The following is a 19,856-nucleotide window of genomic DNA, read 5'->3' as shown; positions in this document are numbered from 1 at the left end:
CCTTAAAGGCTTTTTCGTGTCCTTATCAGTGTTTTACATCCTTAAAGGCTTTTTGTGTCCTTGTTATCAGTGTTTTACAACCTTAAAGGCTTTTTCGTGTCCTTATCAGTGTTTTACATCCTTAAAGGCTTTTTGTGTCCTTGTTATCAGTGTTTTACAACCTTAAAGGCTTTTTCGTGTCCTTATCAGTGTTTTACATCCTTAAAGGCTTTTTCGTGTCCTTGTTATCAGTGTTTTACAACCTTAAAGGCTTTTTCGTGTCCTTATCAGTGTTTTACATCCTTAAAGGCTTTTTGTGTCCTTGTTATCAGTGTTTTACAACCTTAAAGGCTTTTTCGTGTCCTTATCAGTGTTTTACATCCTTAAAGGCTTTTTGCGTCCTTATCAGTGTTTTACATCCTTAAAGGCTTTTTCGTGTCCTTGTTATCAGTGTTTTTCTCAGTATCTTCTCACAACCGTTCAATTAACTTTAACTCTGCATTCTTTATTTCTTGAGAGATCTAGTTGATAGCATTGTATTTCTCATTTCCTTTCTCAGTTTCTTTTATGGTGTTAGGCACCTTCTAGTATCACACATCTCTAAGATAAATAAGGCAATCTGACAAACCTAGAATCTCTTGCCACGTACAAAATGATTTTAACTGAAGATGATAAAACAATAACTGGAGCATTCCATTTTATGGACGTTTTTTATTTTTCTGGAGGGTTCACAAAATGCAAAAGCTACTAGGCTGCCTATATGACGAAATAACTCGTCAGCACATCCATGTATGCTTCGCTGCCACAATGACGACATAACTCGTCAGCGAAATATTCTGAATTTTCGTGGTTGGTATTAAGTTCGTTGACAAAAACACTGGTAGCTTTAGCTTGGAGAATCTTTCTAGTTTCTATTCATAGCTAGAAACCCCATCTGCATGATGAAGCAGTCTTTTCTTTGAATGATTTGGTTGAGTACCTGGCAGTGTTTTGCCTGGCTCGTCGCTCGCTCAACAAAATGTCCGACACCCGTCTCAAGCTATGCGATCGAGTGCACTAAAACAACTAAAATTGATTTCTTGAGCTGATGCTCAGAAAGAATTGAAGTGTCAGCTCCAAGAAGAAGACAGTGATGAACTTTTATCGGACGATTTGACAAAAAATAAATGGATCAATGAAGAGATTGGCCAAGATACGACGAACAGTGAATGACGCCGGCTGTACAGAGCAGATGACAGTGACGCGACTGTAAGATGAGCAGTACACATCATGAGCAAAATTCTTGACTCTGGGCCAACACAGGGTAAAGGACTGAAGGACTAGACAAAGTGTACCGGGACAGAGAGGCGGGGGCGGGGGCGGGGGGAGGGTGGGGGACATAGAGGCAAAGGGGGTGTGGCCCTACTGTGTTTGAGAGGGTCCATGTAGGACCAATAAACAACATTCAGCAAGTTATTGCCCTCTTTACTGGTGACAGTAGACTAAAACAGACACACAGAACACAGACTTCATAGACTCTCTCTCTCTCTCTCTCTCTTAAGATGATTAATGAGGAATTCATTAAGCAAACCAATTTGTATTCACAGCAGACAGTACTTTCTGTTCATCAAATTTGTGGTTATGTATGTTCTATTTATCTAGTTTGTTACTATGTACCTTTGGTTTATCTACTTTGTTACTATGTGCCTTTTATTTATCCAGTTTGTTAGTGTGTGTCTTCTATTTATAGATGTGCCAGTTGCAGTTTAGTGTCACGTCTCAGTCATTATATTTCTGTTTGATTTTTTTTTATCGTGTTTGGCTGACATCAGAGAAAGAAATAATGGACAACGTTCTGATTGTGCCTGCAGAAATATTCTATTTTAAGATGTGATTTGATAAAATTCGACGATGAGAAAATATGAACGTGTAAGCGGAAAATAGCACTTTACTTTGATTTTTCAATATTGTTCTTCTGTTATATCAGTGTTGTGTGTGTGTGTGTGTGTGTGTGTGTGTGTGCAGATAAAGACAAGACAGCAGAAAAATGCCGCGAACGTCATTTTGCAAATCGTCAGGTATCGGTACAGGCAGTTCCGAAATCCAAATGCATCATTGTAGAAAACATGAATCCGGCTTCCACGCGAGATGGTATTGTCAACTACTTTGAGAACCCAAACAAAGGTGGTGCACCGGTTGAAGACTTCCAGTTCAGCCCAGACAAAAAGAGATGTTTTGTGTACTTCAGCAGTTCAGAAGGTGAGCACTAAATAACAGAATATCTGATTTCCCATGTAATCAAAAGTGGATCATCATCATGCATATTCCATTTACATTCGAACTACATATGGGTTTTCTCGAATTGTATTGTTACAGATTTCCTTTTCATATGCAACCAAAGAAAGTCGAAAAGAAAAATTTCATTCTTTTGTATTTTAATTCATAATGAAATAATTGTCACTTGTTGTTAGTGATATCGTTAGTTCCGTACTTCTTTTCTAACATCAAATCTAAGATAAATAAAATGATTACAAACAGAGGCAATTGAAGATATGGCAAAATATGAAACGGTAGGGGCTTCGTAATAACATGGATGGAGACGATTTATTATCTTAGTTGCATATGGGCAGCATAATCACAGAAAACATAGAAAGCTTGAACATTTCAAACTCTCAAAATTCAAGCTTCACTGACACCCCAGGACACGCTAGAACTACAATACGTTTTTGTTACAAATGGCGGACATGTCCATTATTGGGTGTTTAAAAAAAACAAAAAAACAAAAAAAAAACTGTGAAATCCAAAGCGAGGCCCATGGCAGTCCGTCTTGTCCGACAATGACGTCCGTGTGCGTCTGTCTCGTTTGGTATGGACTGGTTATTCATTGTCTGTGCTATCTGTCGGAAGTCTCATTTGGTGTTGGTGTGGACTGGTTATTCATTGTCTGTGCTATCTGTCTGAAGTCTCGTTTGGTGTTGGTGTGGACTGGTTATTCATTGTCTGTGCTATCTGTCTGAAGTCTCGTTTGGTGTGGACTGGTTATTCATTGTTTGTGCTATCTGTCTGAAGTTTTGTTTGGTGTTGGTGTGGACTGGTTATTCATTGTTTGTGCTATCTGTCTGGTCTTTTTTGGTGTTGGTGTGGACTGGTTATTCATTGTTTGTGCTATCTGTCTGAAGTCTCGTTTGGTGTTGGTGTGGACTGGTTATTCATTGTTTGTGCTATCTGTCTGAAGTCTCGTTTGGTGTTGGTGTGGACTGGTTGTTCATTGTTTGTGCTATCTGTCTGAAGTCTCGTTTGGTGTGGACTGGTTATTCATTGTCTGTGCTATCTGTCTGAAGTCTCGGTGTGGACTGGTTATTCATTGTTTGTGCTGTCTGTCTGAAGTCTCGTTTGGTGTTGCTGTGGACTGGTTATTCATTGTTTGTGCTATCTGTCTGAAGTCTCGTTTGATGTGGACTGGTTATTCATTGTTTGTGCTGTCTGTCTGAAGTCTCGTTTGGTGTTGGTGTGGACTGGTTAGTCATTGTCTGTGCTATCTGTCTGAAGTCTCGTTTGATGTGGACTGGTTATTCATTGTTTGTGCTATCTGTCTGAAGTCTCGTTTGGTGTTGGTGTGGACTGGTTATTCATTGTCTGTGCTATCTGTCTGAAGTCTCGTTTGGTGTGGACTGGTTATTCATTCATTGTGCTATCTGTCTGAAGTCTCGTTTGGTGTGGACTGGTTATTCATTGTTTGTGCTGTCTGTCTGAAGTCTCGTTTTGGTGTTGGTGTGGACTGGTTAATCATTGTCTGTGCTATCTGTCTGAAGTCTCGTTTGGTGTGGACTGGTTATTCATTGTTTGTGCTATCTGTCTGAAGTCTCGTTTGGTGTTGGTGTGGACTGGTTATTCATTGTCTGTGCTATCTGTCTGAAGTCTCGTTTGGTGTGGACTGGTTATTCATTCATTGTGCTATCTGTCGGAAGTCTCCTTTGGTGTGGACTGGTTAATCATTGTCTGTGCTATCTGTCTGACGTCTCGTTTGGTGTGGACTGGTTATTCATTGTTTGTGCTATCTGTCTGAAGAAGCGCTTTCCAGTAGCGATCATAAACCTTCTGTCAGCATGATTCATTGAGTGGTATATCAAAGACAAGCGTTGAGTTGGAGCAAATGTATGGCTGCATTTCATAGTAAAAAATAGTTTGTTTTGAAATGGAGGATAGCATTTGTTTGTTTTTTTCTTTTCCTTCCCTTTTCTATCTTTTTCATGTCTTTTTCGTGTCTTTTCTGTCATTTTCCGAGCAGCAGAACCAAAGCAGTTCTTGGATGGTAACAGTAGTAGTTTTATGAATAGAACGTTCAGAAATGATTTTCATATGGTCGCATATTCATCCGACGTCACTTACTTCAGCTACAGAGCAATCCAACATTTCTTTCTTTCTGTTTCCTTTCAGTGGCTGAGGGAATCGCAAAGAAGAAACACACGCTGGATGACTGTGAGCTCAGGGTGAGAGTTTTCATGGAGTGTCTTGGACAATCAGCTGGTGGATTTGATCCCAAGGATTTCTATTTTCCTCAGCCTGTCGTTTTTGAAGGTGATGATCATCTGGTCTCTGATTTCCTCCGAGAAAAGAAGAAATTTCAGAGCGAGTGGTCTAAAACATTCAATACAAAGCACGCCAAGATATGTTTTGGAGCTACCAAGCAAGACCCAATAATTACAGTATCTTGTACTCTTGACCCAAGGAACCCAAAGTTCCGTCTGCTGGCTACGGAATGGAAACAGGAGGTTGACAAGATGATTGAGAAGATGCGTTCAGCTATCGCCATAGACAGAGTGGAAGTGAAGGAACACAGCTGGGAAGATGCTGAGAACTACATCAAAGGGAAGATTAAATTAAAAAAAGATGAGGCAATGCTCATTTGTAATGAAGCTGAAAAGGTTCTCATTGTTGTTGCGCTGGTAAAAAAGATCGACGATATTTTGAAGACACTGAGAAAAGATGTGGCAAAAATCGAGAAAAACAACATGAAGAGAAAAAAGATAGAAAGTGGCAAAATGAAAACCCCTGAGATAAGACTCCTAGACAAAATCAATTTCCCCCGGAGTACGGAACAAAAGTACAATGACGTGAAAATCACAGTAAACACCACAAAGAAAACCCTGGTGTTCGAAGGTCCAATCGTCGCTATAAGAGAAGCAGAACAAGCCATGGTGGGGGTTTTAAGGAATGTGAAAAACACGACTGTTAAACTGCAAGAAATTCAGCGAATTCTGCTGGACAAAGACCAAGTTTGTCAGTCCATCGAAAACTGCCTCAATAAACAAAATGTAATCGCAGTTTGGGAGAAAGCTGTAAAGGATGTCAACATCTACGGTTTGGGAGAAAACGCTGACAAGAGTGCTAAAAAAGTTTTGAGCAGACATGTTGCCATTAAAACGTGCCATCTTTCTTCAGAGTCTTCGGAGCTTGTGGGAACAGACAAGTTCAAAGAAACTTTGGACCGGATGGTACATGAGCACCGGGATCGAGTACACATTGAATGCAAACCAGGAGGAAGTGTGATCATGATTGCAGGATACACCGCCCGAGAAATGAAGAAACAAGTAGAAGAATACATGCTCGAGAATACAGTCTATTCCGAAACTGTGAAGTTTTCTAGAAGTCGCCAAGAAATCATCAAAACGCAACGGAAGGACAAACTGAGCGTGATACAAACGGAACTGCAAGCATACATGGTTGTCCTTTCCTGTGGGGAGACTGACGACGTCATCAGAGTGAAAGGAACAAGCCAGGGACTGAAACTTGTCCGACACAAACTGGAAGAGCTCGGTCAGCAGATCCAGTGCCAGAGTGAAGACATTACACAAGCAGACAAGATCAAATTTTTGTACTCCAAAAAATGTGAACGTACCCTCAAACTGATCATTGATTCCAGCCAATGTGTCATTTCGCTTGCTGACGAACCAGCAGGCTTACAGGTAATATCCCTTTGTCTGTCTGTCTGTCTGTCTGTCTGTCTCCGTCTGTCTCTGCCTCTTTCTCTCTCTCTTTCATTTTACGTCTTTTCTACTGCCCTATCATCGCACGGTTCAGTGGCTTCACTCCCACGCCGCACGTCCCGAGTTCAGTCTTTGCACTGGCAATCCACAGGGAACTGTCAATGTTTGGTCTCCTGGAGGCCCCACACCAGAGGAGACTGCACCGCTGCTAAGTCACGTTGGTATGTCCTGTAGTGCCTATTCTGATTCAACTGACCAGGACACCACCTGTTAGACCTCCTTCTGACGCCAATTATCTTAGTCGTAGAGCCAGACTGATTAAGCATTCCCTCCAAAGTACAGACCATCACCACATGCCTCCATCGACAGGCCCATCATGAATCTGCCGGCACTGAAGACCTTGACAGGAACTGCAGCATGGAAGTAGAGGGAGAGTGATTTAGGAGGGGGGGTGTGGGGGGCAGGGGGAGGGAGGAGGCGAAACTGAGGTCATGTTGAAAACAGGGCATGAAAGTGAACGTAATTGACCAGTCTCGGTTATATCTGTGTGTGAGTTGAGGGGGGTAGGGGTAGTGGATGTGGATGGGCGGATGGGTGGGTGTGAGTAACAAGTTTTTTTCTTAATTGTCTCCACCCCCAGCCCCACCCTGCCATTCCCCCCACCCCCACCCCTCCTCCCCACCCCGTTTTTAAAATTTTTTTAATTATTTTTTATAATCAGTAGAAATCTACAAATAAAAACGTCACAGCCATAAGTAGTTACATAAGTTCTTTTGAAGATAATCTGTTTTGCAGTCTCGTTTATTTAATGAATAATATGTTGTATCAGCTTAGCATCAGGTCATGGTCTTGAAGATTGCCTCTATTGTGAAACAAACAGATGGTAAGAAGGTTTGTAATCTCGTTAAGTTCTTGTTTGGAGTTGATAACCGTTCGTGTCAGTTGGGTTTTAGGCAAAAGGTGCAGGTATTCTCTATTGTTTTGAACAACAACAAAAATTCACGAATGCATGCCTAATGCAGACTCAACATGTAAGGAAAGATGTAATATGACTAAAACGTGACAAAGGAACCATCGCTGAGTGATATCCACCACCCACTTACATCACTGAGTGATATCCACCACCCACTTACATCTCTGAGTGATATCCACCACCCACTTACATCGCTGAGTGATATCCACCACCCACTTACATCACTGAGTGATATCCACCACCACCCACTTACATCTCTAAGTGATATCCACCACCCACTTACATCGTTGAGTGATATCCACGACCCACTTACATCACTGAGTGATATCCACCACCCACTCACATCACTAAATGATATCCACCACCCACTTACATCGCTGGGTAATATCCACCACCCATTTACATCGCTGAGTGATATCCACCACCCACATACATCATTGAGTGATATCCACCACCCACTTACATCGCTGAGTGATATACACCACCACCCACTTACATCACTGAGTGATATCCACCACCCACTTACATCACTGCGTGATATCCACCACCCACTTACATCACTGAGTGATATCCACCACCCACTTACATCACTAAGTGATATCCACCACCCACTTACATCGCTGAGTGATATCCACCACCCACTTACATCACGAAGTGATATCCACCACCCACTTACATCACTAAGTGATATCCACCACCCATTTACATCGCTGAGTGATATCCACCACCCACTTACATCACTAAGTGATATCCACCACCCACTTACATCACGAAGTGATATTCACCACCCACTTACATCGTTGAGTGATATCCACCACCCATTTACATCGCTACGTGTTATCCACCACCCACTCACATCACTGAGTGATATCCACCATCCACTTACATCACGAAGAGATATCCACCACCCACTTACATCACTGAGTGATATCCACCACCCACTTACATCGCTGGGTGATATCCACCACCCACTTACATCACGAAGTGATATTCACCACCCACTTACATCGTTGAGTGATATCCACCACCCATTTACATCGCTACGTGTTATCCACCACCCACTCACATCACTGAGTGATATCCACCATCCACTTACATCACGAAGAGATATCCACCACCCACTTACATCACTGAGTGATATCCACCACCCACTTACATCGCTGGGTGATATCCACCATCCACTTACATCACTGAGTGATATCCACCATCCACTTACATCACGAAATGATATCCACCACCCACTTGCATCACTAAGCGATATCCACCACCACCCACTTACATCACTGAGTGATATCCACCACCCACTTACATCACTAAGTGGTATCCACCACCACCCACTTACATCACTGAGTGATATCCACCACCCACCTACATCACTGAGTGATATCTACCACCCACCGTACATCACTGAGTGATATCCACCACCCACCTACATCACTGAGTGATATCCACCATCCACTTACATCGCTAAATGATATCCACCACCACTTACATCGCTAAGTGATGTCCACCACTCACTTACATCACTAAGTGATATCCACCACCCACGTACATCGCTAAGTGATATCCACCACCCACTTACATCACTAAGTGATATCCACCACCCACTTACAGGTAGTGGAATCCACACGACCTCATACGCCACAACCAGAGCATGAAGACTCAACGTCAGAAGAAGACACAGATGAAGAAGATGAACCAGAAAATGACACCTCTGACGATGATGAGATGATCGACGATGGTGATGGTGCTTCACATGAGGCTGTTCCCGAGAAGAAGGCAGAACCTGGCAAACCTCGAAAGAAGAAGCGAGTCCAAGAAGCGGTCAGGCCTGTGCGTGAAAGGATTCGTGTCATGAAGGGGGACATCACCGCTTTGCCAGTCCAAGTGGATGTCATTGTCAACGCGGCCAACGACAGGCTCGAACACGCTGGAGGACTTGCAAGGCATATTGTCCAGAAAGGTAAGAGAAAACACATTTGGAATGAACTGGTGAATACAAAAGCACACGCAGCATGTGATCAAGCTGGTTCTTGAGATTCAGTACATATATCAACAATGTATTATTAGCCGGTCGAAACAGCCTGAACCAGTTGTCGCTTCTGAGCCATTCTCGCTCTGTCTGTTGGTCTGTCTCTCCCTCCCTCTCTCCCTTTTCTCTCCAACCCTCTCTCCGCTGTTGACACAGACACTAATTATAGTGTCATTGGCCGCGACCTATCCCCCTACCACCCTCTCTCTCTCTCTCTCTCTCTCTCTCTCTCTCTCTCTCTCTCTCTGTCTCTCTTCTTTTTTTTATGATAGATGTCGACCCTGTTTTTGTTTTTTTCCTTTCACATAATATGCAGTTGCAGGAACTCTCCCTTCCTTTCCTCCCTCCCTCCCCATCTTTACCTTTTTCCCCCCATCACCCCCCACCCCCCCACCAAATCCTTCCCCGTTAATTCCAGCCCCTTCTTTCCTCCTTTTTATCGCTCCATAACACTAATGAATATTACATTCATTCATTCATTTATTCATTCATTTGTGCTTTTCTTGTTTTATCTTCCTTTTTACTTTGTACTGTTCCTGTACATAAAACATATCTGTATGTTCTGGTGTGTCGTGGCCATTTTTTTTATGTGATACCTCCTTCATTCCTTTTATGTGGTAACCCCTTCGTTCCTTTTTATGTGGTACCCCCTTCACTCCATTTTATGTGGTACCCCCTTCATTCCTTTTTTTATGTAATACCTCCTTCATTCCTTTTGATATAATACCTCCTTCATTCCTTTTGATGTGGTACTTCTTTCATTCCTTTTGATGTGATACCTCCTTCATTCCTTTTGATGTGGTACCTCCTTCATTCCTTTTGATGTGATACCTCCTTCATTCCATTTTATATACTCCTTCATTCCTTTTTATGTGGTACCCCCCTTCATTCCTCTTTTATGTGATACCTCCTTCATTCCATTTTATATACTCCTTCGTTCTTTTTTTATGTGGTACCTCCTTCATTCCTTTTGATGTGGTACCTCCTTCATTCCTCTTATGTGATACCTCGTTCATTCCATTTTATATACTCCTTCATTCCTTTTTATGTGGTACCCCTTCAGTCCTCTTTTATGTGATACCTCCTTCATTCCTTTTTATGTGATACCTCCTTCATTCCTCTTATGTGATACCTTCTTCATTCCATTTTATATACTCCTTCATTCCTTTTTATGTGGTACCCCCTCTATTCCTCTTTTATGTGATACCTCCTTCATTCCATTTTATATACTCCTTCGTTCTTTTTCATGTGGTACCCCTTTCAATCCTTTTTTATGTGGTACCCCTTCATTCCTCTTTTATGTGATACCCCCTTCATTCTTTTTTATGTAGTACCGCCTTCATTCCTGTTTATGTGGTACCCCCTTCATTCCTCTTTTATATGGTACCTCCTTCATTCCTCTTTTATGTGATACCTCCTTCATTCCATTTTATGTGGTACCCCCTCCATTCCTCTTTTATGTGGTACCTCCTTCATTCTTTTTTATGTGGTACCTCCTTCATTCCTCTTTATGTGGTACCTCCTTCATTCCTTTTTTATGTGATACCTTCTTCATTCTTTTTTATGTGGTACCCCCTTCATTCCTTTTTATGTGGTACCCCTTCATTCTTTTTTATGTGGTACCCCCTTCATTCCTTTTTATGTGGTACCCCTTCATTCTTTTTTATGTGGTACCCCCTCCATTCCTCTTTTATGTGATACCTCCTTCATTCCTTTTTATGTGGTACCTCCTTCATTCCTTTTTTATGTGATACCTTCTTCATTCTTTTTATGTACTCTTTCATTCCATTTTATGTGGTACCCCCTCCATTCCTCTTTTATGTGATACCTCCTTCATTCCTTTTTTATGTGGTACCTCCTTCATTCCATTTTATGTGATACCTCCTTCATTCCATTTTATGTTATACCTCCTTCATTCCTTTTTTTTTTTATTATTGTGGTACCTCCTTCATTCCTTTAAGCATTTTCTTCTCTGCTTCTTCCAGCCCCTTAACACCCAGCACCATGTCCCCATCGTCAGGTATCTTTCTTCCACCATCTTCCCAAGCCTTCTTATATAATTTGTGAATGAATATGTAACTGAACCACCCTTTCCATCAAAATAGTGTCCAACGTGGGAATATAGCTGACAGCCAATCTGCAACACGATCTCACATTTCATTCCTCAAATATACGCAATCTTCCAATAATGTTCACAGACGATAATTCATAAACAGGTCTGTCACAAACTTGCGTGCACCAAGACACACACACACACACACACACACACACACACACACACACACACACACACACGTGCGCAGGCACGTAGTCTTTTCATTTCTATTTTTATGTTCTGTGAAGTTACGTTTTTTTCATAGGTGGGAGAATCATTCAAGACGAAAGTGACTCCATAATGAGAGAAAGGAAAACTCTTCAAGAAGGAGACGTCGTACCAACGGGACCCGGCCAGCTGCCATGCAAAGAAATATTCCACGCTGTTGGACCGAGATACAAAGGCGGCAGAAACGGAGAGAAGGAACATTTGTTCTCTGTCGTTCAAAACTGTCTTCAATTGGCTTGCGAGAGAGGGCACAAAGTCATTGCGGTACCTGCAATCAGTACAGGTATTTTCAAATACCCGGTGGAGGAAGCCTCCCTTGTCATCGTGCAGGCTGCAAAGGAGTTCTTAGAGAAGCAGCAGGACTGTAGCCTTCAAACTGTCATCTTTTGTGACACAAGTGAGGATAAAGTTGGTCATTTCTGTCGTGCCGAACAAGCATTATTTCCTCGGAATCCTGACCTGAAGGAAGCAGCGAGACAGAATGGTAAGTGGCACCTTTCAGTGTGTGGTCAACATTTCCAGGTCTCTCAATGTGTCTGTCGGGCAGATATCAAATGCATAAAAATATTGTTAATTGTCAAATATTTACAAATTGTCCAGACTCGTGTGGCCTTTCATGCCCTGCTGTCATGGTAACATGCCTGTTGACTGCCAGCGGAACTGGAACTGCGGCAGATGAGCCTTGGAGAGGCTGTGTGTATTGGCTGGCAGGAAGGGGGTGATGGAGGACTGCGGAGCAGGGGTGGTAATGTCACTGAAACTGCATGATGGGACAGAATAAAATAGGACTCCCCGGATGTCAATTTTCATTTTGTTAGCTTGCTAGAAAAAATAATTTGCCAGAAAGGAATCGTCTTTTTTTACATAGTGAAACGACAGAACGAAGGGGTAGCAAACAAGCAACAACAACAATAACAACAAGAAGCAACAACAACAATAACAACAAGAAGAAGCAACAACAACAATAACAACAAGAAGAAGCAACAACAACAATAACAATAAGAAAACAGCAACAATAACAACAGCAGCGTAGTTATCTGTTGATTCGTGTGACAAATTGTGGCCTTAGATATCTAAATCAGACCGATGTTGGTTATATTTAACTGAGTTAGGTACCGATCCCAGCTTTTTCTCTCGGAAACAAAAAGCACACACATGAGTTGGGAAGATAAGAGGGCAGTGCTATTTTGAATCCTATTTGGTTTTGCACCGTTTAGAATGTTTGTTCATTACTGTTTTACTTTCTTATTTTATTACTTGCAGAGACAGAAGGACAGCTGACCGAGAAAAGCAATGCTCTACCAGCCGGGAAACCGTCATCAGCAGAAAAGGTATGGAAGTAACCGATCACTGGACTCTATGTTTCTAGCATGCTGGATCTTGCTGTTCATAGGAATTCGTAATGGTTTGGTAACAGTATGAATTACTGCACCATGAAACGCAAACTGAACTGATTACTTATGGTAAGTATGGCTAATCATTGGTGCAGCCATGGATCTCTGAGGTAAGTATGGCTAATTATTGGTGCAGTCATGGATCTCTGGTAAGTATGGCTAATCATTGGTGCAGCCATGGATCTCTAAGGTAAGTATGGCTAATCATTGATGCAGTCATGGTAAGTATGGCTAATCATTGGTGCAGCCATGAATCTCTGAGGTAAGTATGGCTAATCATTGGTGCAGCCATGGATCTCTGAGGTATGTATGGCTAATCATTGGTGCAGCCATGGATCTCTGAGGTAAGTATGGCTAATCATTGGTGCAGCCATGGATCTCTGAGGTAAGTATGGCTAATCATTGGTGCAGCCATGGATCTCTGAGGTAAGTATGGCTAATTATTGGTGCAGTCATGGATCTCTGAGGTAAGTATGGCTAATCATTGGTGCAGCCATGGATCTCTAAGGTAAGTATGGCTAATCATTGATGCAGTCATGGTAAGTATGGCTAATCATTGGTGCAGCCATGGATCTCTGAGGTAAGTATGGCTAATCATTGGTGCAGCCATGGATCTCTGAGGTAAGTATGGCTAATCATTGGTGCAGCCATGGATCTCTGAGGTAAGTATGGCTAATCATTGATGCAGTCATGGTAAGTATGGCTAATCATTGGTGCAGTCATTGATCTCTGAGGTAAGTATGGCTAATCATTGATGCAGTCATGGTAAGTATGGCTAATCATTGGTGCAGCCATGGATCTCTGAGGTAAGTATGGCTAATCATTGGTGCAGCCATGGATCTCTGAGGTAAGTATGGCTAATCATTGATGCAGTCATGGTAAGTATGGCTAATCATCTGTGCAGCCATGGATCTCTGAGGTAAGTATGGCTACTCATTGGTGCAGGCATGGATCTCTGATGTAAGTATGGCTAATCATTGGTGCAGCCATGGATCTCTATGGTAAGTATGGCTAATCATTGGTGCAGTCATGGATATCTGAGGTAAGTATGGCTAATCATTGGTGCAGCCATGGTAAGTATGGCTAATCATCGGTGCAGCCATGGATCTCTGAGGTAAGTATGGCTAATCATTGGTGCAGCCATGGATCTCTGAGGTAAGTATGGCTAATCATTGGTGCAGCCATGGATCTCTGAGGTAAGTATGGCTAATCATTGGTGCAGCCATGGATCTCTGAGGTATGTATGGCTAATCATTGGTGCAGCCATGGATCTCTGAGGTAAGTTTGGCTAATCATTGGTGCAGCCATGGATCTCTGAGGTATGTATGGCTAATCATTGGTGCAGCCATGGATCTCTGAGGTAAGTATGGCTAATCATTGGTGCAGCCATGGATCTCTGAGGTATGTATGGCTAATCATTGGTGCAGCCATGGATCTCTGAGGTATGTATGGCTAATCATTGGTGCAGCCATGGATCTCTGAGGTATGTATGGCTAATCATTGGTGCAGCCATGGATCTCAGAGGAAGTTTTGTTATTTATTAAAGCGATGAATTCGTCGGAGGGTAGGAAAAATAGTGATATTAACAAAACTGTATTTTTCCATCAATATGTACTTTATGTGTATTCTCAAGAACTCTTCCGTCATTCTGAATATAACTTTATAATGATGTTTCAATAAAACAACAATTTACCGTACAGGAGACGTTGTTGCAGAATCGGTAAGGCATTGGACTTGTGATCCAGTGGTCACCAGTGATCAGAGCTCCAGGCCCCATTTTCGTCATGGTGTTGTGTCCTTCATAAAGGCACTTTACTCCGATTTTTCTCACTTCACTCAGGTGTGAACTGTAGCTGCGGTAACAATGACGAAAGGAGACGATTGGTCCCCACCTGCTCATGCCGAGCCCTGGACACAGAGGATATGAATTCAATGCCCTGATGGGTGCAATCGGCCATGGGACGATTAACATGTTGTTGTTTTTTTATGATATATTACTATACAGGAGAGAGACGCCAGCCCCTTGATCAACCCAGGTCCAACAGCTCAAAAGGCAGTTAATCCCCCACCTGTCCCAGGTAATATCCCATCATTTGGTCTGCATGTCTGTCTGTTTGTCTCTCTGTCTGACGGTCTGTCTGTTTGTCTCTCTGTCTGACGGTCTGTCTGTTTGTCTATCTGTCTCACTGTCTGTCTGTCTGTCTCTCTGTCTGACTGTCTGTCTGTTTGTCTCTCTGTCTGTCTGTTTCTTTGTCTGTCTCTGCTGGTGAGTGTGCGAGGCTGCATGGGCGAGAAGATGAGAAGGAATAATTATATATATATATATATATATATATAGAGAGAGAGAGAGAGAGAGAGAGAGAGAGAGAGAATAATTTATTATTATGGTTAACCATTCTATGGCTTTCTCTTGTCCCGGCTTGAGAGAGAGAGAGGGAGAAAGAAAGAGAGAGAGAAAGCATTATCGTCATCAAACATCATTTTAAATTATCGCTTAAAAGATAACATTAAAGGGAGGGGAGGAACAAGGCCAAAGGAAATGTTAACCCCTTCAAAGACAGCAACTGAGAACCATTGGAATTCACTTGAAAGATCAAGTTATGACTGATATGACTGCAGTTTCGTCCTATGTGGACTCGTCAAATTCTCGGCAATGACGGTGAACTGTACTTCATGGTAAGTCATCTGGTGACACCGTTTACAATTCGGCAATGTTCTTAATCTCAGTTGCTCATATCAGAATTATCGTATATCACAAGATGTAACTAATAACCGAGATTAAATATGACCACTTTATCAAAGAACTCTCTCTCCAACGCATCTCAGATGGAAACAAGATCAGCTGGAAAATTCAAATTATCCTGACCTTCCTTAAGAATAATAATTCATGTAAATCATTGAGCAACAAATCATATTTTTAATTGCATAATACTTTCTGATTACACTTTGACATGTTAGGACAGCTAGGGTTAATCAGGAATCGAATTTTTGTTATTGTTGTTGTTGTTATACATTGTACGAAACTATGTCATACGAAACCAAGCCAATGGTTGGGCGGCTTTGTCTGGGAAGATCTGGAGAATAAACAAGAAAGATTCACACGCTCTGGGTTGTGTCCATTCTATCATAAATACTGTATCATACGAGTATTTCATGGTGGCAGCGGTGGGATACTGGCAGTTCAACGCTTCTAACCGCAAGTAAACATAAACGTTTGAAGAAGGCGAAAAAGACGCTAAATCGCCATTGTTTAGATCAATGCACAAAACAAGAACAGTTTGTATAGCTGCGATATCTCGACGCGACATGACGATGACGCAAAACGGCGCTGCTATGACGTCTTTTATCGCCAAAGAGTAACCCACACGATACGAGACAGACTGGTGACACATCAAACAGACGTAAATATCTCTCTTGCAGCCATACACATTACACAATGATGGCTGCTGCACGCATACCTCAAATGAATTGGGCTACTGACAATCACGAGGAAGCTTTACAATTGTTCAAAAGCATTTTCTCCTTATACTGTGAAGACGAAGAGATCGAGAACGATAACAAAAAAGCGCTCAAGATCTTGCGCGGCATAGGTGACGAGGGCACCAGACGACTGCAAGTGTCCGGCCTGTCAGAGGAGGACAAACGCAAACCAGACAAGCTGTGGGAGTTCTTCGAATCCCAACTCAAGCCCAAGATCAACTTCAGAGTCCACCGCTTACATCTGATGGAGTGTCGGCAACGCGAGGATGAAACTCTGGATGATTTTATCCTGCGAGTGCGCACTCTGGCCATGAAGTGCGAGTTTGACCAAACAGAGATGGAAGAGAGACTGATAGAACTGATTATAGCATCCACTCCACTTGAGGACATCCAACGCGACCTGCTGGGAAAGGCAAAAGGGTACAAGCTGGCCGACACTCTTGCTGAAGGCAGACGATACCAAGCCATAGTTGCCGGACGCAGCAAGCTTCAGCAACTCAACCCTAGCACAGGGGGACACAAGCTTGACCTGCTTAGCGACAAGCAGGTACGGAAGACCAGGTCATGTGGGAATTGTAATACTTCCCATGATCCACGGAAATGCCCAGCGTTCGACAGCACCTGTCACCATTGTGGAAAGAAAGGACATTGGCGACGAGCATGCAGACAGAGAAAGAGAGAAGACCTGGCCCGCATACCAAACAGTGATAGCAAAAAGAAAACCAAAGGCAGAAAGAAAATTCAGGACATGGCGTCGGAGACTGAAGACACAAGTGATGACGACGACATTCAACATGACACAATCAACATTTCCAGCGTCCGTAGTGAAGCTTTCACAACGATGGATGTCGTAGCCCCAGGAAAGACGGGCAAGATACCAATTAAGCTGAAAATTGACACTGGGGCATCTGGTAACACTCTAACTCTACAGACATACAGGAAGCTGTATGGAAAACGTGATCCATCCAAAATTATCACACCTGTCAAGAACACAAAGCTGACGGTGTACAACGGGCAGAAGATTCCTTGCCATGGTAGCCTCGAGCTTGAGCTCAGTCACAAGGGCAAGCTCACTAAAGCCAAGTTCTACGTGGTAGACGTAGAAGGCCCATGCATCATCGGTCTGCCTACCTGTGAGAAGTTGAGGTTGGTGACTATCAACTGCAGCGAAATCAGCACAACAGACGTTTCATCAATTGAAAGCCTAAAGCAGGCTTACCCAGGCCAGTTTGACACTCTTGGGGACTTCCAAAACCCAGCCCAGCTATACACCAAACCGGGAGCAGAACCCTCCATTGATCCCCCAAGAAAATGTTCTGTGCACCTTGAAGAACAGCTAAAAGCAGAGCTGGAGAAAATGGTTAAGCAGGGAGTCATCCGTAAGGTCAAAGAGCACACAGACTGGTGCTCCAGCCTAGCCTACTCAGTGAAAAAAGATGGCTCTCTCCGTATCTGTATTGATCCCCAGAAGCTCAACGCAGCATTGAAGCGATGTCCCCACAAAATCCCTACGCTAGAAGAGATCAATCCCAAATTCACTGGATCGTCAGTATTCAGCAAGATGGACGCCAAGGCAGGGTACTGGTCAGTCCACCTCGACGAACCAAGCCAACTGTTGACCACGTTCCGAACGCCCTTTGGTCGTTATTGTTGGAAACGACTCCCCTTTGGACTGCGTGTATCGCAAGACATTTTTCAAGCAAGAATGGACGAGATCCTGGAAGACCTTCCAGGCATGACCGGCATCACAGACGATGTGTGCGTGCATGGCAAGAATGTGCAGGAGCACGACGACAACCTCAGGCGCTTGATGGAAAGAGCCAAACAGTGTGGGCTCGTTTTCAATTCAGAAAAGTGCGACATACGCAAGGAAGAGATCTCCTTCTTTGGGAACATATACTCCAAGGACGGGATTCGTCCAGATCCGGCCAAAATCCAGGGCATTCAGAGCATGCCAATCCCTGAAAACAAAGAAGACTTACAGAGATTCCTCGGCATGATGACGTATCTGTCGACGTTCATCCCAAATTTCAGCAAGGAGTCACAGCCGCTGAGGGAGCTGTTGAAAAAAGACGTGCCATTCATCATATCAGAAGACCTCATCCACTGCTTCAACAACCTCAAGAAACTGGTGTCATCAACCACATGCCTCAAGTTCTATGACCCAAAGAAACCGACTGTGCTGGAGGTCGACAGTTCCATTAAGGGCCTGGGTGCAGCCATCATTCAGGATGGGTATCCGGTCGCCTTCGCATCCAAGTCACTTGACTCCACACAAAGCAACTACCCAAACATCGACCGTGAGATGCTCGCGGTGGTCTTTGGAATCACACGGTTCCATACATACCTCTACGGGAGGCCTTTCAAGGCGATCTCGGATCACAAACCGCTCGAGATGATAGTACAGAAGCCACTGTTCAAAGCCCCACCACGTCTCCAGCGCATGCTACAAAAGATCCAGGGATACGACTACGAGGTGGAGTACCGCAGCGGGAAATCCATGACCCTCGCAGACACGCTGTCAAGACTTCCATCCCAGGCAGACAAGACATCCATTGATCTCGACCTCCGTGTGGACGGCCTAGACCTCTCCGAGGACGAGATTGGTTTCTGTCAGTACGACTTCATAAGCTTCACACCCAAGAAGCTATACCAGCTGCGTGAAACCACCAAGACTGATCCTGTGCTGAACAGTCTGATGGAGACCATAGTTCACGGGTGGCCAGACAACATTAAAGCACTCCCGACAGTTGTCAGACCATACTGGTCATTCAGAGACGAGCTAGCAATAGAAGATGGGATCATCTTCAAAGGACAGGAGGTAATCATACCCAAGGTTCTCCAGCAGGATGTACTGAAACAACTCCATCAATCTCACGGGACTCCTGGCCAAAGAATGTGCGTACTGGCCAAACATCTCCAGAGACATTGAGCAAGTAGTCAAATCATGCGCAACCTGCTAAGAATTCGCGAGTGCAAACCAGCGTGAGCCCCTTCTTCCCCACGACATTCCCAACAGCCCTTGGAGAAAATTAGGAACAGACCTGTTTGAAATTGAAGGCCGCAACTTCCTCCTGATTGCAGACTATTTCTCAAAATACCCCCATTGTAACCGAGATGAAAACCACGTCCAGCCAAGCCATAGCGGATGAAGTGGAGAAGGTCATCGCCATGTTCGGACGGCCTGACCAGATTGTCAGCGACAACGGGCCACAGTACCAAGGCCAGCCTTTCAGAGCACTCATGGACAAGTACGGCATCGAGTACATTACCTCATCCCCAAGATACCCCCAATCAAACGGCTTCATAGAACGCCAGGTGCAGACGGTCAAGAAGTCCATCAAGAAATGTGACAGGGAAGGAAAAGGTTTCCAGCTCGCCATGCTCAACCTCTGAGCCACTCCTGTGGACCCCAAGCTCCCATCCCCTGCCGAAATGCTCTTCGGTCGTCCCCTAGCCACCCTCCTACCCTCGCGGGTAGCGCCGCTCGCTGAGTATCAACAGTACAAGCTACAGCTGGACGAGAGACGACAGACTATTAAAGCCAATTATGACAAATCTGCCTCCAGTGACCTCCCCCCACTCTACCCAGGACAGGGCATTCGTATCTGGAACCAGGAGACCAAAAGATGGGAGCCAGGGCAGGTGGTGAACAAAGCCTCCACTCCTAGGTCATACAACGTCAGAACGTACACGGGCAGTACACTCC

General features: G+C 43.7%; 1 protein-coding gene across 3 annotated transcripts in view; it reads left to right on the top strand.

Moving 5' to 3' along the window:
- LOC143294925 (protein mono-ADP-ribosyltransferase PARP14-like) overlaps positions 1–19,856 on the top strand; it is a 90,668-nt gene that overhangs the window by 19,051 nt on the left and 51,761 nt on the right. For all 3 annotated transcript variants that reach the window (XM_076606441.1, XM_076606439.1, XM_076606440.1), the window contains exons 4-9: positions 1,984–2,217; positions 4,396–5,924; positions 8,533–8,881; positions 11,311–11,757; positions 12,537–12,604; positions 14,673–14,745. In XM_076606441.1, coding sequence (XP_076462556.1) covers positions 1,984–2,217; positions 4,396–5,924; positions 8,533–8,881; positions 11,311–11,757; positions 12,537–12,604; positions 14,673–14,745 — 2,700 coding nt within the window. The remainder of the gene's footprint in view (positions 1–1,983; positions 2,218–4,395; positions 5,925–8,532; positions 8,882–11,310; positions 11,758–12,536; positions 12,605–14,672; positions 14,746–19,856) is intronic.

Source organism: Babylonia areolata, chromosome 20 (assembly GCF_041734735.1).
Source record: "Babylonia areolata isolate BAREFJ2019XMU chromosome 20, ASM4173473v1, whole genome shotgun sequence".
NCBI lineage: Eukaryota > Metazoa > Mollusca > Gastropoda > Neogastropoda > Buccinidae > Babylonia > Babylonia areolata.
Note: the sequence above shows the minus strand (reverse complement) of the source record. Positions and strands in the feature narration are given on the sequence as shown.